Source organism: Vicugna pacos, chromosome 2 (assembly GCF_048564905.1).
Source record: "Vicugna pacos chromosome 2, VicPac4, whole genome shotgun sequence".
Lineage (NCBI taxonomy): Eukaryota > Metazoa > Chordata > Mammalia > Artiodactyla > Camelidae > Vicugna > Vicugna pacos.
Genome location: NC_132988.1, coordinates 71,925,829 through 71,950,691, shown reverse-complemented (window position 1 = coordinate 71,950,691; position 24,863 = coordinate 71,925,829). Strand labels below are relative to the sequence as shown.

Here is a 24,863-nt window from a genome sequence, read left to right as displayed (position 1 = left end):
AAACAGTTGGAGAAATGTAAACACTGACTAGGCATTTGATGATATTAAGTGATTATTGTAGGTGTGATAATAATAAATGGCTTTGTCAAGAAAAAAAAAACCAAAATAGAGTCTTTACTTTTCAGAGACAGATGCTGAACTATTTACAGATTGTATTTTGTCCTGGATTTACTTCAAAATATTCAGAGGATGGGGAGTGAGTGGGGGTATTGATGCAGCAAGATTGTCCATGTTTAATAATTGTTTAATCTGGGTAATGGGTACACTCAAGTTTATTATACTATCCACTTTTGTTTGAAATCTTATAAAAAATTTTTTTAAGAAGATCACACTGTATAAATTTTTGTTTTATTCTCTCAGAAACGTCAGAGTCCCACCGACCTACTTCACAAACTGGTGGGAACAGTGACTGCCCACAGGGAGAGGGAGGGTGGGACACTGCTTAGGAGATTCACCTTCCAGGGTGTCACTGATTGAAGGTGACTTCCAGTGCTGCCCATGTGGCAGACTCCTAGAAGATTCTTCTGGACTGTGAGAGTGCATAAGTATAGGGATGGATGACTACGAATGAATCTGGTCCCCAGTGAGCTAGAGAACCAGCTCACAAGATCAGGAACAGAATCTAATTTCTGGGCCAAATATAATGAAAGAGTGATTCTGTATGTTTCCTAATGAACCAAATTATGCATTTAAAGGCATCTTTATCTATCACAATCATACCAAGGACCAAAATACTACCATACCTTCCCCCCTTATCCAGCAGACAAATGTGCATAAAGAGATTTATTGACACAAAAATCTTCACTCTGAAGCTATATCCCCACTACTGCACCTCTCAGAGACCACACTGTGCTCTGTTGCCATTATTTTTGCTTGCCCCACCCTGCAACCACCTCAGTTTGTCTGCTTACTCTGAGTTCCCTCGGGGGAACCAACCCTACACTCCTGGCTCCAGGATTGTCTGCAACCTACACCTGCCAATCATAGCATAGCATAGCATTTCTGTGGGCACAGTGATTGGCTTAGGGGTGGGCATTTGACTCAAGCCAAGCAAACCAGGCCCAGTCAAAACTAGCCTTGGGATTTTTGTATAAGTGACTAGAAAAGAGGCACACATTTTGCCTTTGGACTTAAAGTTGGGAAGAGACATACCTATATGAAGGGAGAGTTTGCTCAGTAAAATGGGGTGGAGAGATGTCAGATTCTGATGACATCATTTGAACCCCTGGATCCAGCTATACCTGAAGCCACTCACAGTGTACTGCATGTTTTCTTAAACTGATTGTAAAATAGAACCAACACAGTCTTATAGTAACAAATCACATAGAGAATGAAGATTCCATTTTAAGCCTAGTGTTACTTTCTAAGTAGAAGGAAGAGCTATAAACTTTTAGATTTTTGTATTTGATTACAAACTATAGATGTAGACAGGGAGTAGAAAATTACTTCAGTTCCAGTTATGCATTTAAAGGCATCTTTATCTATCACAATTGGGTTGGGTAAGGCATTTGCAGAGATTAAGACCCATCTTATTATCATTCCATGCATTCTTCTTGAGAGCCGAGAGAAACTGAGTGACTAGACAGACTCCTGGGCAGGTGGAAGCTGTGGAGACCTGAATGTCTTGGCTATGGATGCGGTGACGTGACTTCACCCTGAGTGCTCAGCCGCCTTGCTTATCCTTGTCGGTAGCATCAGACAGATCCAGATTGCGGTGATGAGTAACTATGGGCTTTCCCCAGCTTCAGACACAAGGTGAGTTCACACGTTATCCTTCAGCTTTTCACCACCCCAGCTGGAGCCTCTGAATGGAATGACTGAAGTCTGGCCTTCGGATGTTGTGAATGTTCAACTGCAATTCAGCACCAAGGGACTCGAAAGTGCTAGGTCTGGTGTTATAGATTGGAGTTGACAATACCGCCTCTCTTTACAAAAAGATATTTCAAGAGACATCATTATACATAATGATGAGAATATATATCATTAGATGAGCTGTGAGACTATGGGCAAGTTATTCAACTTTTCTCGGTTTATTTTCCTTGTCTCTAAAAGAAGAATAATAATAGTACCTACCTCACATTTTGTGGGGAATTTAAATGAGTTAATAACATCTAAGCACTTTCGATGGAGATTGGCACCTTGTAAATGTTTGCTATCGTTACTACTAAAAGGTAACGTTCTGTCTCCAACAAACATTTCTTCTAGAACCTGGATATCTGAAACAAAACAAAGAAAAGGCAGAATATGAGGATTTATGAAAATTGGGAAAAGTTCCAGCAGAGTATGCAATACTTCTCAGTATCAGTACTTTGAAGTCCTGTTTTTCAGTTCTCTGAGGCACTGAGTCAGTTGGAAAGCTGAATGGGAAGGTTCTCAGATGGGGATAAAGGGGGTTTTCTTCAGGGTTCTGCCAGGGGAAGAGTCACAGGCAAGCTAACTAAAATCTTTTAACTGTACCTACCCAGACAGTGGTTTCTGTAAATCTCAGTAGTTAAGCTCTCAGGGGTTTGAGAGAGTTCTTTGAAATGTGCAGGAGTTACAGGAAGTGGTAGTAATTTAAGACTTGGATCCAACCTTAGCCAATGTCTCCAGGAGATGATGAGGGACATAGTAACAAGCAACTCCTAGTTTTTCAGAAATGACACGGTTTTGATTTAAATGTGTAGAATGCTGTTAAATTTTTCATTTTCTCTCCCTCCCTCCCTGCCTGCCTCTTCTCTCTCCCTCCCTCTGCCCCCACTCCACACACAAAGTATATGCTCCCCTCTCTAGAACAAACCACTTTTTAACAGTTTGCCATATATCCTTCCATTCCTTTTTCTATATATTTACACACACACATTCAGAAATTTTGTAGGCGGCTTTAAATTTTTTTTATATGAAAGGGATAATGTTTCTAGTTGCCTTCTTAATTATTTCTTTTCACTTAAAATGTGTCTTTTCTTTCTGTCCCAATACATATAATCAACTCCTTTTTTTTTTTGAATTCTTGCTTACTGCTGCCTTATATGGGTGCTCCATAGTTTTATCAATTCACTACTTGATGGAATTTGGGTTGCTTCCCATTTTCTGCTCTTACAAACAATCCTCCTATAGTTCTCTTTGGGCACATGCAGAGTGCCTCTGCCATAAGGTACATTTGAAAATAACTTGCTGAAAGGCTGAAAATAGACTTCGCATATGATCCAGCAATCTCACTCCTGGGCATATATCCAGGAGTGGGATTGCTGGATTTAATTAGAAAAGATACATGCACCCCGATGTTCATAGAAGCACGATTTACAATAGCCAAGACATGGAAGCAATCTAAATGTCCAATGTCAGATGACTGGATAAAGAAGTTGTGGTATATTTATACAATGGAATACTACTCAGCCATAAAAAATAATAAAATAATGCCATTTGCAGCAACATGGATGGACCTGGAGAATGTCATTCTAAGTGAAGTAAACCAGAAAGAGAAAGAAAAATACCATATGATACCATTTATGTGTGGAATCTAAAAAAAGACAAATGAACTCATTTATGAAACAGAAACAGACTCACAGACATAGGAAACAAACTTATGGTTACAGGGTGGGAGTGGATGGAAAGGGATAAATTGGGAGTTCGAGATTTGCAGATACTAAGTATTATATACAAAATAGATAAACAAGTTTATACTGTATAGCACAGGGAACTATATTTAATATCTTGTAGTAACCTATAATGAAAAAGAATATGAAAACAAATTAATGTATATGTATGACTGAACTATTATGCTGTACACCAGAAATTGACACAGCATTGTAAACTGACTATACTTCAATAAAACAAACAAACAGACAAACAAAGAAAAGTAAAAATAACTTGCTAGACCTGGTTTTAGATTTAAATTATAGAATACATTTTCATTTCACTCTAAAATTTTCTGTTCCCTATGGGGCCTTGGTGAGTTTGATTCCTTAATTTTATTATTATTATTATTTTTAATGGAAGTACTGGGGATTGAACCCAGGACCTCACACATGCTAAGCTCATGCTCTACCACAGAGCTGTACCCCACCTCCTTGATCCTTTGGATAGTCACATTTCATTGCTAGCTAAAACTATTCCTTACCTTTTTAACAAAATATGTCCAGAAAATGGGATGGCCAAGCAAAGGTGAAATGGACATCTCAATAAGGCGTTTCCTACTCTTAAGACCCACCCACAAGTGTCCTAGTAAGAGTGGTAGCCAAAATATTGTTTTAAATCCTTTGGATTTCAGAGGTAAGTTCCTTCAGCTGTACAGCCTGGCAACACTTCGTAGCATTATAGTCTCCTTCTTTCACAAGCACCAGTACCCTTCATTTTTTGTGAAATTGCATGTTGAGTACACCTGGCTGGCAAGTCTGCAGCTGATGCCTGTCTCCACAAGGGGCTCATCCCAGGATTTGTGGTTAGCATCTTGCACAGCCCATATGCTTCACTACCTTTGTTTAATAAAACCCTTCTGTTTTTCAGAAAGCATGAGGCCCACATTCACTGAGTCAGAGGTGATGTTATTTTTCAACTGTGCAAGCTCTACCACCAGGATTTGGGAAATTTATTATCTGACACAAATCTGTCGGGGACTCCTTTGCTGTCAACTGACCACAAACCATGGAGCTAAGGTTAATTCCAAGGCTGTTTAGTAAATGACTTGATAACTCTGAGACAGTGCTACCCAAAGTAGCAAGTCGAGAATAAGTCGCTCATTCTAGAATGTAAATCAACACATTGTTTCATTCATGGAGAAAATCTTGCTATGAAAAAATGATAAATAAATTAAATAGTGTGCTCGGTGCTGTAGTTGATTTCCATCCTGGGGCAAGCTCCTTAACTTCTACACTGGTCTCTGAACCACATCGTGAGCAGCACTGTCCGTGGTGCTTGATGAAGTGGAATGTAAAAAACAAGTGAGTGAATGAGACATATCTAAGATAGATTAAATGACCTTTTAGGGTTGACATAGGAAGATGTGATGAAGTAGAATTCCCTCTTTCAGTGGGACAGTGTTCCTTGCCTGCTTTTGAGATGCCACAGAGAGGGAAGGTTTATTTAAGGCACAAGTAGCGCGCCTGGCCACTGTTGCCTGTGCTGCTATACAGCCCATCAAGTGCGTTTTCCCATCTTGCCTTGTGCCCTTCCTGTTCTTGTCTTCTTCTCTCATGCTCCTGCCAGGGATTTAAAGAAAGAAAAACCTTATGTGTATATTTTTAAAAGTTTTAATTGAAGTATAGTTGATTTACAATGTTGTGTTAGTTTCCGGTGTACAGCAAAGTGATTCAGTTGTATATACATTCTTTTTCATATTCTTTTCCATTATGGTTTATAACAGAATATTGAATGCAGTTCCCCATGCTATACAGTAGGACCTTGTTGTTTATCTATTCTGTATATAGTAGTTTGTATCTGCTAACCCCAAACTCTCAGTTTATCCCTCCCCACTTTCCCCTTTGGTAACCATGTTTGTTTTCTATGTCTGTGAGTCTCCTTCTATTTTGCAAATAAGTTCACTTGTATATTTTTTTAGGTTCTACATATAAGTGATATCATATGATATTTGTCTTTCTATTTCTGACTTACTTCACTTAATATGACAACTTCTAGGTTCATCCATGTTGTTGCAAATGGCATTATTTCATTGTTTTTTTATGGCTGAGTAGTATTTCATTGTATGTATGTATCATATCTTCTTTATCCATTCGTGGACATTTAGGTTGCTTCCATGCCTCGGCTATTGTAAACAGTGCTGCTATGAGCATTGGGGTGCATGTATCTTTTCTAATTAGAGAGAAAAAAAATACATGGAAAGCTCACTGTATGGTCTATGTTTTACACACAATTAAATACAATCCTTACCACAATAGGGTGAGGAAAGTATCATTGTCTACTTTGTAAATACTCAGAGAGGTTCAGTAACTTGGCCCAGGTCCCATATGTAATAAACTGGCAGGCTTGGGACTTGGACCTAGGTCTGTTTAGTTCTCTTTGGTTGGTCTGGTCTCCTACTTTGACATCTGAGGAGGGTGCTGACAGAATCCAGGTCCTGGGACAGAGCCTTAAAAGTGCCCACATTGACACACTTAAGTTCCATTTTGGAACTCTGAGGCCCTGTTAATTTTATAGTCACCTACTTTAATTGCCACAGTCCTGCCACCTTGTCCACTTCTATGTGTTTGTGTTATGTACATGTGTGTTCCTGTAGGCTGTGAATGCCCACATCATTTTTGTACCCCTCAAAATAGCTTATGAGGCTTTGAAAGCACATGTCATGGGTGATTACATTAAATATGCTCATCTATAAACTTCACTTGCCTAAGATAAATATTAAATGAATGAGACAGACACACAAACTTGATGATGTGGTGTGAATTCTACTGAGCATGTGTATCTACTAATAAAGCCATGCACAGTGAGGAAAAAGGCATCAGGCAACCCATCCTCCTGAAGTGTACTCCTTGGTATCCCTGGATTATGGCTTTTGGAACTTCTTGCTAGTCTCTAAGCTCTCTGAGGGCAGGAACTGGTCTTTTCTTTGTTGGTTCTCTAGTGCCTAGCACATTTCCTGGCATAACAGTTCCTGGAACTTGAAAAATACATGTGAAATGGTTGGATGTGCTAAATTCTCAGCATTTCCTCTTAAACTGCTGTTACTAGTGCTCACTCTCCACCCCCAGGTGGTTCTTAGATTAAAAATTGTATCTGTCTTCTGCTCCTGGGTTTCCTGGTCCTGATCTAACATTTTCTTCTTCTGACTCCTCCTTTGCATCAGGCAGTATTCCATGATCAGAAGTAGAGCCGGGAGGAAGGAGAGGGATGTGGGAGCATGGGCACCGTTGTTTCTCCTGAGCACATCTCTAAAGGCCTTTTATTTTAACCTGTTGTATCTTTGTATTTAAAGTCACTGCTTGAACACAGCTTATAGTTGAGTCTTCCTTTCCTAACCAGTCTCACAATTCTGTCTTTTAATTGGGGCGTTTAGGTAATTTTTGTTTAATGTGATTATTGACATACGCATTTTAGAGAAACCTTCCTGGAGGCAGACTGGAGACAGGGAAACCAAGGAGTCTGTTGCAGTAATCAAGGTTAAGAAAAAGGGCTTAAACCAAGGCAATGGTCCTGGAGATGGTGTAGGGAGGGGGCTGTATCTGAAAAATGTCAAGAGTATACAATCAATAGAAATGGAGTTTGGGCATAGAGTTGTGAGTCATTGGTGTAGGTACTCGGTGGGTTCCACTGTTTGGAAGATATGTATATTACATGATAAATTTATATAATTTTTAACTGAGGTATAATTGATATACAGCATTATATTAATTTCAGATGTACAACTATATATATTTATGAATATAAGTTTATATATTATCTCTTTCAAACACTGGAATCCAGCTAGGTACTTACACTGATGACCCACAAATCTCTGTCCAGATTCTATTTCTATTGATTGTACTGTTGTACTTGAGCTTTTGTTTATTTACTTATTTATTACCTTATGTATCAGCCCATCTCCAGTTTCCTATCTTTACCTAGACTATGTTGAATCTAATGTAAATGGTACCAAATATTACAAACCATAAGAAGTCCCCTACATGCAACAGAACTATCTTTGAAGAATTCATATTTTCATAACTAGAGGAACTTGATAGAACAGTTTTACTGTGGTGTTGGTTGATGTGTCACTAATTTGACCATTAATGAGAGCATTCTAGAATAACTGTGGGTTAAAGCAAAATGAAGAAGAGTGAGCGCCAGAGAGAGTGCAAGGAAGCAGTGGACACTCTTGATGTAACACCCAGAACCCCCTTCAGGAACAAAGGAAGGACTTATTCCTCCAGCTGCTGGGAGTGACAGCCCTAAGCTCACAGCCCTCTTCAGATACTGCCTCAGTTGAAGTGAACTGCCTTGCCTAACGGCATTCCCTCTTTCTGGGGCTGCCCACATCCAATGACTGATGAAAGGCTCAGATTCTTTGCCCCAGCTCAGGGCGATTTTAGAAGACCGTCTGTGTTGGGAGTCCCCAAGAGCACCCCCAGGTTTGATAAGTCACTAGGAGGACTCATAGAATTCAGCATATAGCTGTACTCATTGCTACATGGCTAGGATTGTCGCAAAACAATACAAAGATAAAGCAAAATCAGTAAAGGGAAATAGGACATGTGCAAAGTCTGGAGGTAAACAGGTGAAAGCCTCCAGGAGCCCCCTTCAGCCAGCATGGAATTGTGACAACACATACGAAATGCTGTCTACCAGGAAATCTCATTAAAGATTCAGGGCCCAAGGTTTTACTGGGGGCTGGTTACGTAGGCACTCTTTGCCTAAGATGTTCCCAAATTCCAGACTCCCAGAAGGAGAGCAGATGTTCAGCATAAACCACATTGTTTCTACAAATTGTTAAGGCACAGAGAGCCCCTCTTACTAGTTAGGAAATGGTGGGAATCCTCCTGAAATCCAAATTCCCAGATGCCAGCCAAGAGCCAAACTTGTAAGCAGGACTTTCTAAAGATAGCGGTCTCTATCTTTAGAGACTTACAGGCCTGCTACGTTAATTCCTCTCTTCACACACCCCTGGCTTCAGATTTTTCTGTGGGGTTGGCTAAGGTGCTACCTTTACAGAACTTCCAGGTTGTACGAGCAGTGGCCCCCATCGTATCTCCATTTAATTCTCCAGTCTGGTTCCTGCAAAATTTAGACAGTTGCTGCAGGATGACAGTGGACTAAGGCAAATTCAGCCCAGTAGTAGCCCTGACTACAGCTGTGTGCCAGATGTGGTATCTTGCCAGAGCCAATTGATGAGGCTATGGGCACGTGGTATGTGACCACTGATCAGGTGGGTGCGTGCTTTTCCACCCGCCTAAAAAGAACAGGTCAGAAACAGTTCACATTCACACGGAAAGAGCAAAAAGCGATGTGAACAGCCTAAGTTATGTTGTAACTCTCTTGCTTCTGTTGTAACTAAAATAGACCTAGACCAGATAAACATTCTACAGAAAAATCACTGTTCACTATATTGACGGATTATGTTAATTGAACGGGATGAGCAAGATGTGGCTAGTAAGTAAATTTGAGGCCTTGATGAAGTACATGTGCTCCAGAGGCTGAGACAAAAACCATGAAATTCAGGGGTCTGCCACATCAGTAAAATTTGGGGGGAGGAGTATCGAGTGATGAGGGCATGTTAGGACATCCCCTCTGAAATAACAGACAAATTAGTACAACTTGCATCTCCCACTACGAATAAGGAGGCACAATGCCTATTAAGCCTTTCTGGGTTCTGAAGGCAGCATATTTCACACCTGAGGGTACTGCTCTCACCTATATACTGGTGACATGAAGGCTGCTAGTTCTGCGTGAGGCCAAAAGCAGGAAAGAGGTCCATAGCAGGTCCACACTGTAGTGGAATCAGGTCTGCCACTTGGGTCATCTAACCTAGCAGACTCTATGATATCAGTTATTGGTGGAGGAAAAAATGTGGAATGAATTAAAGCAAAACCACTGTATACATACTCTTGATTTTTCTCTGCTCATTTTATTGAATAACTGAATGTATAAAAACCACATAGAGCACATTACTGGAAAAAATACTTTATTTTTCAAATACATAATGGATTCTTCACTGCTCAATTATTTCTATAATAATTTTATCTTTTTATTAAAACTAAATATATATTAATACATTTCATCTTTTCTCAAATTAAAGACTATGGTATAATTGTGATTATCTTTAGCAAAGTCTATTTCCAGAGATTCAAAGTTCACATGGAGAAAAACGCCATGACAAGTCCTTCATACCTGATTTGATGCTGAGGTTGAACTGGTGGCCTGGTTTGTTTTAGGACCCAGAGGCTATTCCAAGCCTTAACGCAAACTGCAACCCTTAGGTTGGCCTTGGCTGCTTGAGGAACCTCTGGATGGGGGATGACTGGTTTTGCTCTGCACAGAACAGTTCTTCCTTAGGCTAAGCTGGAATCTCTGGGAACAGTGGGCTGAGGTATATACTGTGTTCAGGTATTTGTTTGGGTGGCAGCTGGGGAAGACCCTATTTCTTATGTCAGGTTTCTACTGGTAATCATTTCTTCATAAAAATAAAGGGCAAATGGGTAGCTCCAGGTCCTTGATGATACCAATACTTTGCCCACAGCTCTCTCTCTCAATGGTACTAAGACTAACGAGAAAGGGGACAAGAGCTGAGTTCACTGTGAACACAAGTAGTAAAAGTGACTGTCGCACCTGTGTTGATAGTGGCAGAAACTGGGGATTTACTCTTGGAAAGGTCTTCTGGGCTTGATTTAGTCTAAGCAGCCAGTAAAGGGCTAGGATTTGGACATACTGTGTTTGGATCGATCTTCTTACTTTTCTTCCCTGTCCACTGACTTTTAATTTTTTTGCTCAAAAATAGAGTGAGGGTCATTCTCCATCTCTATCAAAGAATCTCCATAAAACTAAGATCATACACAAACTCCCCATTAGAGTGTCCATTATGAATTCAAAATTAAATAACTAAAATAAATAATGGGTAGCAAATGAGCTTTTTTTTAAGGTAGCAAAAAGATAGAACATCAGTGATTTCTTCTTAGCATAATGCTAATCTCTCAAATGTGGGTAAAATACCAGAGGGAAGGTTTGGAATCTTACATAAAAATATGACATGAGCTAAAAGAGAAACTTCTTAAATATAAAAAATTCAAGTGACCTTATCTTTACCGATATTAATATAACACAAATAAAATTACAATGAATATTTTAGCACAAAATGCAGTTCATTTCTAGTTAACACATTGAAATAATTGATATTCAAGTTCTAACTATTATAGTATAGATGTGTGAATGAAGGCCATATATGTACATGTGCTTCAAAGTAGAATTTGGCTTTGGGCTAGTAATTTTTAATTCTAATCCACAGTGTTCATGACAGTTAATTTAGTAATTTCAGTTGTTTTTGCTAAGAAGTTAGGAAAAAACTTAATGACCTAAAACCTTCTGACACCTGGATCAATCAGAAAATAACTAAGAGATATTCTTTTGGAAATTCAGTAAGAAGCTATTCTAAAATTGCTGTTTTACTTATCTATTTCTCTAAATAAAAACTCTTGGATAGTAATCTACCCTCCTAATTAAAGGGAAGTATTACAATCCTTTCTCCAATTCCTACTTTAACTAGAAGAACCACATTATTATTTTTAATGGGTTCTTCTATATTTTATATTTTTAAAAATGTTAGTAATACTGCTTTCTATAAAATATGAAACAACATTAAAAGTATTAGCTACTACTGGCATTTACACCTCTATGATGAAATAATAGTCATGAAACAAAATGTTCAGAAAAACTGTCAGAGTAACTAACCATTTAAAAATCATATTTATGACCCTCCTTAAAAATCTGTTAAAGCTATGCTGGTTTACATCAAAGTACTCCTAGTGAGCAGAAATGATGTACTGTACCGAAAAACAGAGACCTCACCATGGATCTTCTTAATTTGGCTCTGAACAACTTTAAAAGCCAAAAGATCTGCACCATATGCTGTTCTCAAGGTCAGTACTATGGGATGCCTTGTAAAAAGATCTTTTGGTATTATTGATAACAGAAGCACCTTGGATTGGATCCAAGATGGGCATGTGTTATAAATGAATTCTGCTTTATAGTAAAATACATTTAAAGTACAATTCAACTTAGCCAAAAATCTGATGTTGCTTAAGTATCCAGTTCTTACTACTACAGCTTAATGTGGCTGATTTGATACCATCTCCTTAGTCCTACAGAATTTTCTTGATCCTTTAACATCTTACAATGGCGATCTAGCACTAGTGTAGGTCTGTAAAAACATAATTATCACAAGTCACACAAAAACATGACAACTAGCACAAATTTCTGCACATCTTCAAAAAAGAAGTCTTTGGATAATAACTCTAATGTATAATGCTGCAGAGGATCCAAAGAATCACTCCAAATGATGGATATTATTTAATGATGGTAAATGAGAATTATTTTCTAAAAAGCTGTACCAATGTCAATTTCAGGTAGAACATAACATAAAATCATTTCATGAAATACAGTCTTGTTCTATGTTTTCCTGATAATACTCCCAACAGAAAGCTTCCAGTCTATTTGCTGTTTCTTGGCTGATGAGACACTCATCCTTTAATTCCCTGATTGTCTTCCTCAATGATTTTTGGAAACGTTTTTCTCGGTCTAAAACGTTCCGCAGACTTTTCTTGGTATCCTCTAGCTCGCTGATCACATGATCTAATTTATGCTTAAGTTTCTTTGGACTGTCCATTACACTGTAACTATGTTCCTAAAAACATAAACATCAAGTTATTAAACCAAACAGACAAGTAGATAAAAGATTATAAGTAGGCCTCCACAGTTTCTCCACTTACTATGCTTAGAGAAGATCTTTAAGTTGGTGATACTAGGGTTTAAAGAACAAAGGAAGAGGAGTGGGTAGAAGCAGTATTCCAGGTGCCTCAGGCCAGGCCCACATGAGAAGGACAGAATCCTGTGGATGGGAATCCCGTCTCATCTGCAGGTAGGTATCTGCTTATGAACACCATGGCCCTTGCAATGACTACACAGCTTTCAGTCCCTAAGTGTAAGGCTGCTGAGCTTAAGTATTACCTGTCAAACAAACTTACTTTAAAACTTTTAACTGAATTGCTTTATTTTGATAAATATTTCACTTTCTATGGGAATGAAAGGAAAGGGACACTGAAGCAGGTCCTCAGGCTGGGTGTTAGGGGATTTAGATGGGCCTCTAGTCTTGGAGTTTTAAAGAGATAACAAGCTTTCAATACTTTTTATGGTTATGTTTACATTTGCTGAGTGTGTATACACACACACACACACACACACATATACATACACACACATATATATATATATTCATTTGAAAATAAGGAAGACAACACTGACATATCTTATAAATGTACCATAGAATAATTTTGAAAACCTGTTACTAAACATTAAAATTAGTTAAGAGAACTTTGCTTCCAGCCAAGATGAAATAACAGAGACTGGATTGACTCTTATCTAAACAAAAACCAACACATGGTCAAAAGACATAAAAATAAGTTTTGAAGATAATGGACATCAGACAAGGAAAGCAGAGATCACAGAGAGATGGGAAACAAAGAGATGAGCCCTATGATCGCTCAGCTTACTGCCCTGATAGAGTTCCAGGCCTCAGTGCAAGGAGAGGAAACCCAGGCAGAGCTTGGTAAACTGAGCCAACGAGAAAGTGCAAAGCACCCAGGGAGACCAAGGTGGCTACAGTTCACAGGACAAAGTACTAGAAAGGAAAGAGCTGCACAGAGAGAGAACCTGGAGCTCTTCAGAGGCTCCCCTTCAAGTATTCCTCTGAGTCAGATCAGAGCATGTGTGTAGGAAACTGCTCACGGCTGAGGGAGAGTGACCAGAAAAGATCAGGAGTGCCCTGAGCTCACAGGGAACAGACACCTCTCCCACCAGCCAGACCAGAATCATGGGGCACTGAGTGGAGTATACAAAAGGATATTGCCTCAGGAGTGGAGAACAAATAGTCCAAGGCTGAGCACTGTTCTAGTCTGCCTAACAAAGCAAAACCTGAAAGGATCAAACTGCCTCCAAATAACTTAACTACCCCAGAACAAAGCTCAAGAATACAGGATACAAAAATATCCAGCAAAGTAAAATCCACAGTGTGTGGCACACAGAATTTACCAGGCATGCAAAGCAGCAGGAAAAAATGAGCCTTAATAAGAGATAAACCAATCAATAGAAACCAATCCAGAACTAGGAAATATTAGACATAGCAAACAAGGGAATTAAGAAAGTTATTAAAACTGCATTATATATGTTAAAAAGTTAAGTAGAGACATGAAAGACATAAAAAAGAATAAAGTAGAACATCTAGAGATTAAAATTACAATGTGTGAGGTGAAAAATATTTGTAGAGACTTAATGGCAAATTAGACATTTCAGAAAAAAAGATTAGTGAAGGTGAAGATATAGCAACAGGAACTATCTAGACAGGACTACAGAGAGAAAAGGGAGTATTAAAAAAAAACAGAATAATTAATAGAGCATCAGTGGGAGGTGACAACTTCAGACAGCCTAGTATACATGTAACTAGACTCCCCAAAGGGGAAGGAAGAAAAGTTGAGGCAGAAAGAAGTATTTGAACAAATCATGGCCAAAAATTTTCCAAGTTTTATGAAAACTATAAACCCACAGATAAAGAAGCTCAGCAAATCCTAAGCACAAGAAACATGAAGAAAACTAAAGTGGGACACACCAAAATCAAATTCTTCAAAACAACTAGAAAAGAAAAATTCTTAAAAGCAAAGCAAAGAAAAAAAAGAACTGTTAGGTACAGAGGATAAAGATAAGCATGATAGTAGATTTTGATTAGAAACAATGTGTGTGAGAATGTAGTGGAGCAGCATCTTAAAAAATCTAAAAACAATCAAACCCCAACACTGTCAATCTAGAATTTGATACCTAGTGAAAATATCTTTTAAAAAGGAAGACAAAATAATGACTTTTCAGACATTTAAAGGCTAAAAGAATTTATCACCAGTACAGCAGCACTGTAAAGAATTAAAGTAGACCTATTTGTCTTTTTATCTTTAAAGTGTGTTTTTTATAGGAAGCATGTACTTTTGGGTCTTGATTTCTTTTTAATATAATCTGATAATTTCTGCCTTTTAATTGGATTATTTAGACCCTTTACGCTTAATATGATTATTATCACATTTCTTTATATTACTTTATGTCACATTACTTAATGTGATATGGTTTGGTTTAAACCTGACACCTTACTTGTTTCCTATTTGTGCCATTTGTTCTTTGTTCTCATTTTATTCTTTTTCTGCTTCCTTTTGGATTAACTGAATTTTTTTTGATTCCATTTATCTCCTTTTTCTCACTCATTAGCCACAGCTCTGTGTATATAATAGTTAAATAGTTAACAGTTTAATAGTTAATAGCTATTTAATAGTTGCTTTTGGGTCTGTAGCATCTGTCTTTAACTTACCACAAGCTATGTGGTAAGTGATACTATTCCACTTAACACAGAGTATAAGAATCTTCCCATAGTACACTTTCATTTCTCCTCTTCAACTTTTTTGCTATGCTGTTATGTATTTATTTCACTTTTACATATGCTATGAACCCCATACCACATTGGTATTATTTTTGTACTTTAAAGATAAAAAGACAAATAGGTTGAAAGTAAGGGTGGAAAAAGATATACTACAATAACTAATAAACAGAGAGCTAGAGTGGGTATATTACTATCAGACAAAGTAGATTTCAGAGCAAAGAATATTACCAAGGATAAAAAGGGCCATTTCTTTATAATAAAGGGGTTAATTTTATCAAGACATAAGAATACTAAATATTTAGCATCTAATGCCAGTGCTGCAAAATGTAACAAGCAAAAACTGACAACTGCAAGGAGAATGAAACAAATCCAGAAGTATACTAGGGGAGTGAACACCTCTCTCTCTCAATAACAGAACAAGTAGACAGAAACTCATTAAGATTGAAGACTTGAACATCATCAAACCATTTGACCTAACTGAAGATTCCAGCTAACATCAGCGGAATATACATTTTTTGCAAATGCATGTAGAACATCTGCCAAGATAAACTATATTCTAAGCTATAAGTCTTAAGAAATTTAAAAGCATTCAAGCCACACAATGTGTATTCGTGCTGATCACAACAGAATTAAGTTGGAAATTAATAATAGAAAGATATCTGGGAAATTCCCCAATATTTGGAAACTATATAGCACACTTCTAAATAACCCAAGGGTCAAATAACAAATCAAAATGGGATCTGGAAATATTTTGAATCAAATGAAAATAAAAACATATCTAATTTGTGGAATTAAAGCACAGGGAGAAATTAGTATCACTAAATGGCAAACATCAGAAAGGAAGAGGCTTCAAATCAATGACGTCAGCTTAAGAAACTAGAAATATGAGCAAATTTTACTGAAATAAGTAGAAGGAAAGAACAAAGATGAGTAGAAATCAGTGAAGTAGAAAGCAAAAATAACAAAAAAGAAAAATGAGAAAGTCAATGAAACCTAGTTCTAGACAAGATCATAAAACTGATATATCTCTAGGCAGACTGATCACCAATAAAAGAGAAAGAAACAAATTACTGATATCAGAAATGAAAGAGATGGTATCACTACAGATTCTACATATATTGAAAGGATAATAAGAAAATGTTTTGAACAATTTTAAGCTAATAAACTTGACAACTGAAATAAAATGGACAAATCCCTTCGAAGATATAAGCTACCAAAAAAACTTTCCCACAAAGAAAACTGTAGTCACAGATAACTTTACTGGGGAAGTTTACCAAATATTTATAGAAAAAATAATTGCAACTCTATACAATATATTCCAGAAAACTGAAAAAGAACACAGTACTTTCTAACTTGTTCTTTGATGTTATTAGCATTATTCTAATATTGAAACCAGGCAAAGACATTCCAAGAAAAGAAAACTCCAGACCAATGTCCACATACAAGAAAAAATTCTCAACAAAAAGTTATATCTAATCCAACAATACATATAAGGGATAATATCATGAAGAATTTATTCCAGAATGCAAGGCTGGTTTAATATTAAAAAAAATCAATTGATGCAACTAATCACATTAACAAACTAAAAAATAGAAACCTTATGATCTCTCAACAGGTACAGGAAAAGCACTTGACAAAACTGATATTCCTTTCTGATAAAAATTCTCAGCAAACTAGGAATAGAAAGTCACCTCCCCGGTGACGACATGGATAGACCTAGAGGGTATTATGTTAAGTGAGATAAGTCAGACAGAGGAAGACAAACACTGTATGACTTCGCTTATATGTGGAATCTAGAAAAAAAAAAAAGAAAAAACATAACAAAGCAGAAAGAGAATTATAGATACAGAGAACAAACAGGTGGTTGCCAGAGGGGAGGAGGAGGGAAGAAACAGGTGAAGGAGTAAGAGTTACAAACTTCCAGTTATAAAATAAACAAATCATGGGTATGAAATGTACAATGTGGGGAAAATAGTCAATAGCTACGTAATTTCTTTGTATGGTGATATATCATAACTAGACTTATTGTGGTGATCAGTTTGAAATATATAAAAATATAGAATCACTATGTTGTGTAACAGGAACTAACATAGTGTTACAGGTGAATAACAGTTCAAAAAAAACCAAAGAAACTCGTAGAAAAAAAGTTCAGATTGTGATTATCAGAGGCAAGGGATGAGGGGAGGGAGAACTGGATGAAGGCAGTCAAAAAGTATAAGCTTCTAGTTATAAGAGAAATAAGTACTAGGGATATAGTGTACAACATGATAAATATAATTAACACTGCTGTATATTATATATGAAAGTTGCTAAGAGAGTAAATCCTAAGAGTTCTTATAAGAAAAAAGTTTGTTTCTCCTGTTTCTTTAACTTTGTTTTATATGAGATGATGGATGTCCACTAAACTTATTGTGATGATCATTTCATGATGTATGTAAATCAAATCATTACTGTACACCTTAAACTTATATAGTTCTTTAAGTCAATTATATCTCAATAAAACTGGAAGAAAAAGGAGAAAGGCACTTGCTAAATCTGATAAACGGTATTTATGAAAAACCTACAGTTAACATCATATTTAATATTATATTAATGTCTTTAATGGTGAAAAGCTGATGCCTTCCTCCTAATATCAGGTCCAAGACATAAAGATCAGTTCTCAGTACTTCTATTCTGCACAGCCTTGGAAGTTCAAGGTAGTGCAATAAAGCAAAACAAAGAAATGAAAGAAAGGCATTCATATTAGAAAGGAAGAATTTAAACTGTTTCTAATGACAGACAACATAATTGTCTATGTAGAAAATCGGATAACCTCAACAAAAAAGCTTTGATAATTAATGTGAGTTTAGCAAGTTTGACAGATACAAGATCAATAAAGAAAAGTCAATTTATTTCCATATACTAACAGTAAATAAAACAATACCATTTAAAATAGCATCCAAATATACAAAATACTTAGGGATAAATCTGACAAAAGAAGTGAAAGACCTGTGCACTGAAAACTACAAAACACTGCTGAGAAGGTTTAAATAATTGAAGAGATATAATGAGTCTATGGGTTGAAAGACATAAAAATAGTCTTATTAAGATGTCAGTTCTTCCCAAATGGGTCTGTAGATTGAACACAATCCCAGCCAAAACTCTAGCAGGATTTTTGTAAAAATTTACAAGGTGATTCTAAAACTCATATAAAAATGCAAAGGACCTATAATATCCAAAACACCTTTGAAAAAGAATAAAGTTGAATGAGTAACATTGCCTGATTTCAAGAATTATTATTAAGTTACAGGAACCAAGATAGTAAAACAGATTTGGATTTCAGGTCTGGTTCTCACATGAAAAGGCAATGAGATGAATGAAATAAATGCAAGCTTCAATACTCGATAATGTGTATGATTCTTCTTCAAGAAAACCTAAAAACAACTATTTTTTAAATTATATATTTTCATATAGGAAGTATGACATCTAAAGGGAGGAATTAATTATTGCATTTTTATGGTTGAAATAGCCTTGTGAAAGTACTCTTTGAACTAAATATATAAGAAAAGATTAACTACCTGTGTATTATTATTGCAAATATATAAAACTATAATGGCCCTGGGAAGCAATATTATTTTTTAATATTACATATTTAAAAAAGCCTCATCTCCTCGTTGTTCAATGTGATTATGAAAAGCTTAATCCTAATGGAGAGGACATGTTCATCTTAAAAATATCAACACTAGCCCAGTAAGTAGTTTTACTTACAAAAGTGAATTGGGACTGGAATTCTTCAGTACCTGAGGAAGCACCAACAAGCTGGTGATTGTGGTTTGTGACTGGAAGGGTTTTGAGGGTGAAGTTTTTCCTACAATGAAGCTTTTCTTTTTTCCCCTGTTAAGAATAGTTAATAACAATCATTGTAGATACCTTTGTCCTTACATAATTGTCCTTACATAATAGTTAAAATAGTATACCACTCTTTTGGAAAAATCTGAATAGATCAAGTGGAGAAAAGCCTTTAGGATAAAAAATGGAATTCTGAGTAAGTGGAGGAAGGCTATAAATCATGAAAAAATGAACTAATTAAGAAAAACAGTTATATCCTTTATATATAATAAACCACAATGAAATTCTATGTACTGAAAAGGTATGTAAGAATGAAAACCATGAGGAACCAGAAAAATATATGGGAAATATTTATATAATCTTAAGGTGGGGAAGGCTAAAGTTAGATAGCACAAGAGAAAACACAGAACTACTTTTAAAAAGTCTGAATTTCAAAAAACAAAACAAACCAACCCCATAATTAGAACTAAAAATAAGAAAAAATAACTGCAACATAGATGGCAGTTAAATGATTCAAATCCTTAGTATCTAGTGTTGTTACAAAACAGCTTAGAAAAAGATGAAAACAAAAGAGGACCTGAATAAGTAATTCACAAAAGAAGAAATACAAATGTCTACTAAACACATGAAAAAATGTAGAAACTCACTAACATTTAAAGATAAATTAAAATAATAAGATGCCATTTTTGCCTATCAATTCTAGCAAAGGTTAAAAACACAACTTATACTAAGGATTAGGGTGGACAGATACTTTTAAGCATTACTGTGGGCCTTTGGGAGGTCTGTATCAAAAGCCAAATCCTTTAAAGTGTGTATAATTTTTGACTCAACAAAATTTATTTCCAGGAATTCAGTTTGAGGAAGTAAGGCTATCTACATAGATTCAACTACAATAATGTTCATCATAATGATGTTTAAAATAGTGAAAGATGACAACCTATATACAATAGAGGGGACTGATTACAATAAACTGTTGTTCATACATATGATCAACTGCTATATGGTCATTAAAAACACTCTGCAAAGATGACACCACCAAGTACTAGCAAGGATTCAGAAGTAGAGGAACTTTTATAAGCTGATGGTGGTTCTACAAATTGGCAAAGCCACTTTGGAAAACTATGGCAATATCTACTCAGGCTGAACCCTAGGACCAAGCAAATCTACTTCTAACAGAAGTGTACACATACTCTGTAGAAATGCGTACGTAAGTGCATTAAAACATGGACAAAAATGTTTGTAGTTGCACTGTTCATAATAGCCCCAAGTGAAACAATCCAAATATTCACCAACAGGAGAATGGAGAAATTATATCTTGTTTATACAATGGAATATTATAGCACAAAGATAATAAATGGACTAGTATCACATGTTACAATGTGGATAAATCACATGCACAAAATGTTGAGCTGAAGAAGCCAGAGTACAGTGTACCTACCGTATGACTCCATTTCTATAACTGATAGGGTAGAAGCCAGTGGTTACCTTTGGGGCTGTAGTGATTGGGAAGGAGCATGAGGGAAGCTTCTGGGTCACTGGTAATATTCTGTATCTTGGTCTGAGGGGAGTTACATGAGTGTATTCACTTCGTGAAAATTCACTGGTCTATACACTTAGGGTGTGTGCACTTTTCCACACACATGTTATATTTCAATAAGAAGTTTAGTTAAAAAGTTTATTTTCTATGTAGGTTTCTCTTAAAAATGTGATCCATAAAGCTGTAACACAATCCTGTGAGGTGCTTGTTAAAAAGTGCAGATTCCTAGACTCCAAACCAAACTTACTGAATCAAATTCTTTGGGAGAGAGGCACAGGATTCTGCATTTTAAACAAGTTCCCTGGAAAATGCTTATGTAGACTAAAGTTTGAAAGCCACTGTTGTGAAAAAATATTTCACATCATGGAAAATAGTAGATAAGAGTGAACTTTGGAGCCATAATGCCTGGGTTCAAATCCAGCCTCTGCCATTTAACAGCAGTGTGACCTGGGGAAGGAATACCAACTTTCTGTGCCTAAGTTTCCTCAAGTGGTCAATGAGAATAATAATAGTATTTATTTCTTATGTTGTTGTGAGGACTAAATGAGTTAATACATATGTAAAGTGCTTAGAATAGTGTCTGGCACACAGTAAGCACTATATGAATGTTAAAAAAAGGAAGAAATATATAAAAAAGGATATACAATATAATTATTTTTGTAAGAATATATAACACAGATGACTTTACATACAAACATACACAAACAAATGACATCAGAGTATTATCTCTGGATTATGTGATTATTGTTAATTTTTCTTTTTTGATTGTATCCATCTAATTTCCTATAACGAAAAATATCTTTGTTATTAGGAAAGAGTTCTTGAAAGTAATTTATGGTTTATTTCACTTATTATGTTCATACTTCTTAAGGTCCTCTTAATATTATAGATGACACCTTGCTACAGGAAAGAAACTCCTTAGAGCAAATTGTACAGGATACTGTACATTTACTAACATGGAAAACAGTGAAGCAGTCTCTACTTGATAATGCACGTGTTGCAATATGAACAGCTGCGGAGAGTGACCAAGACTTCGTGGGAGTAGGCACACTTCTGGACTACTCCCTTGTTTCCAGCTGTCAGGAGGGAGATACTTTTCAATGGAGGTTCATTACTATTGTTGTGGGAACTCACAGGCTCTCCCTGAAATGTCCACATTGGAATCAGTCTGGAAGCAAATACACTTTCAGGTACATAGTCAAGAGAGATATTGAGGGTGAGGCAGCCCACTCTGGGCACTAATATCACTGAGAAAAAACAGATAATTCACTAGAGTTTACTTAATCCTTCTCTTTTCTTTTTCTGATCTTTTCTCTCCTTTCCTTCTCCTGTCCTTATTTCTTTTGATTTTTTTCCTTTTAGTCCTACCTAGGTGTTAAGCTTGAATGTATGTGGCTCTAAAAGTATGTTTTGGGACTGTTAGAAGCTCTGCTCTAGACTTCTGCTCTAATGTGAAGAGGACTGCCAACTTGGAACTTCAGTTCAACCCTCTTATGTTCCTCCATTTTCTGACACAAATCTCGAGCTGTATCAATTCCTAAGGTCAGTCCCCTTCACCAAACCTTAGTAATGTACAGCTGTTTCTGAGTGGCTACTGGTAAAATACTCCTATTATTTTTTGCAAAAGCTGAAATAGCAGTTTATACATCTAAAAACTTGAAGAATGGACTTCAAATTAATAAGCAAACAATAAAAATGTTAGCAAATATGAAGGTTCTTAAATAGTATCATAAAAAGTAATAAACAAGTTTATACTGTATAGAACAGGAAACTATATTCAAAATCTTATATTAACCTATGATGAAAAAGAATATGAAAACAAACAAACAAAAAATTAGTAATGGTAAGTAGCATCTCATCACAAACCTGTAAGTGAGATGGGGAATCAAAGATAGAAGGTATGACTCCAGGTTTCAGTTTAATATTTGGAGCACTTCTGTCAAAATCTGTCTTCTTAAAGTGCCTTGAACACAACACATCTCCTTTTTTAGGCTCCCAAATGCCTGCAGCATTCACATCAAGTCTTTTCATTGCTAATACCCATTTTCTTTTGACCTTTTCATCTGTTGGGAATCTAGAAAAAATACACAAAATATTTTAGAATTAAACACTATTGATATACACTTGAATTAAGGCTGTGATTACATTGATTCTTTAGTTTGTTACTATTTTCAGGAACTAGAATATTTAGGAAACCATCATGATTCATGCTGTCATAACTTTCAGTTTTAACAGTCAGATCTTTGTACCAAACATGCTGCAGGCAGATGGCCCTTGTTTAAATTATACTCATGTCATAAAAAAGAAAAATTTCAAAGAATATTTAACACTTTATAGTAAGATCCACAATTGAAGGTTTTTCTTGGTGATAAAGAATATCACTTGAGCCTTTTCCTATCTGAGGAATTTATCTCAGAGACACTTGTTCTTTCATTCCTCTGACAGCATCAAAAAAATTGCTTAGTACAGCATTTTATAGAAAACGGGTCTATAAATGCTTAGTGAATGAATGCAGAGAACACCTGCAGAGTTCGGAGTTCTGGAGATCAGCACTAGTCCTTTTGAGATCTGGAGGCCAATAACTGTATCTTTTCCGATTTTCCATGCTGGTTCAAATCCTTTTTGGAACAAGGTAGGGTACACATACTCATTTTTGATTTTCTCTTAACCTAGCAAAGTAGTTAGCAGATCTTTCTCTAGCACACAGCACAGTCCGTGGTACAAAAGCAACAAAATGAACCTTTAGCAAATGAGTAATTATTAAATCTTATTGCTCCTTCTTTCCTATGCCAGAAGAATGGCTAAAATACCAAATTAGGACCATCTTGATTTCTCTGCAATACACCTAAAGAACACTTGGACTGAATTTGTAACTTACATTTTCTTTCTCTACAACATAAGCTTCATCTATTTCTAAATAGAAAGGATAGAATATAATTGGGCAAAGATCATTCAGATTGTAAACTACATGTAAACAACACTGAATTTCTTTGAAGGTATGTTAAGATGCAAAGTAACAATATTTGCAAAAATGAGTTTGATATTTTTGTTAATCAGCTGGTGATACCTTGTCAAGTATCTTAAGTTCCCAAACTAAATTGTAAACGGGTAAAAGTATCACTGCCACTTCCAATTCAACTAAAAAGGTTATTTAAAGAGAACTTGGGAACGAAAGTTCAAACTTGAAAATTTAAAGAGAACTGTCTTTTGCTTTTTCTAACATTCAAAAGTACTTGGTTTAACTGCAGCAAAATCTTACACGTGAAATGTCAGTCCTTTTAACTTGGAATTTGGTAAACAGCGAGAAGCACATCCAATGGCCGAGCAACATTTCACCATGATTTTAGCAACTCATAACAGAACTGAAAGAAAATTAAGAGGGCAAGAGTTAGTAACTTCAAAGCTAGGGGGACAATATTTACCTTTCCCAGTATGTTCCAGTACGTTTTAGGTAACATGAAATCACGTTACAAAGCCAAAGGCAAAAATTTTCTTCCAACACCTGCACCTTTGCTCATAAAATTTTCTCTGGGTTTGGCTCTTTAATAGGGCAAGTCATATTAGCTATGCACTGAGGCGCCTGATTTCAGTTTTAAAGGCTGAAACGTTTCCTTTCCACTGCATTTTACAGGCACGACGTTCTCTCTGCCACAAGGCCTTGTCACACTAGCTCCTCCTCAGCCTTCAGCTCAAGTGCTGCTTCCCCAAGGACACCTTCCTTGACACCCAGATTAAGTCAGAGCCCCTCTGGTACCAGCTCTTGAGGAACACACACTTCTTCCTAGCACTTCTCAAGGCTGTAATCCTACATTTATTTCAGAGATTCTCTGATGAACACCTTTCTCCCCTACCAGTCTGTGAGTTCATGAAGCCATGGTGGGGCGTGTTTTTTTTCCTTTTGTCCCCACGGCGTAGCTGGTGATTGGTACGTAGTACTTGTTAATATATATTCTGAAGGTATGAACAGGAAGTAAAGGGGAACGGGACCTAAGCAAGGTGTTCACTGCGATGGAGAGCACCTGAGCGCCCAGCAGAGGCGGCTACCCGCTCGGAGACAGGAGACAGGGCCGAGCTCCGCCCCATTCTCGAGGCTCCGGCCGCCGCCGGGCGAGGGCGGGGCCGCCCTGTCACAAGTGCGGATGCGGCTGGAGGCCGGCCCTTCCCCAGGGACCACCGAACGTCTCCGCGCCGCTGCGGTTCTCCTCGCCCCGAACCACGCCCAGGGTGTGGGCGGGTAGCGATGGAGGAAAAGGAAAAGCAACCTAAGAGTTATTACCGTTAGCAGCGAAAGCCGACTAACGCCGACGACAGAGATTGCGTCTCCCTTCGCTTCCGGCCCGTCGTCCTGGGAACCGGAAATCCGGCTGCCCCGGGTCACGTGATCCACCGCCATCTTGGTTCCGGTGGCAG

General features: G+C 36.9%; 1 protein-coding gene across 14 annotated transcripts; it reads right to left on the bottom strand.

Moving 5' to 3' along the window:
- Nucleotides 1–1,457: 1,457 nt before the first annotated feature.
- THAP6 (THAP domain containing 6) lies at nt 1,458–24,819 on the bottom strand. Of its 14 annotated transcripts, none has more exons than XM_072941498.1 (8): nt 24,730–24,819; nt 23,713–23,815; nt 22,320–22,527; nt 18,868–18,961; nt 9,319–9,442; nt 8,612–8,682; nt 2,074–2,216; nt 1,458–1,925 (listed from the first exon to the last, which is right to left on the bottom strand). In XM_072941498.1, exons 2-8 carry the CDS (start codon nt 23,790–23,792, stop codon nt 1,896–1,898), a joined length of 750 nt encoding a protein of 249 aa, XP_072797599.1. In that variant the 5' UTR covers nt 23,793–23,815; nt 24,730–24,819; the 3' UTR covers nt 1,458–1,895. The 14 variants fall into 14 exon arrangements, 12 of the variants coding, with proteins under 12 accessions (XP_072797599.1, XP_072797606.1, XP_072797638.1 ...); XM_072941505.1 differs by lacking the exon at nt 24,730–24,819 and adding an exon at nt 24,441–24,521; XM_072941537.1 differs by lacking the exons at nt 23,713–23,815; nt 24,730–24,819 and adding an exon at nt 23,876–24,416.
- Between the last annotated feature and the right edge of the window lie 44 nt (nt 24,820–24,863).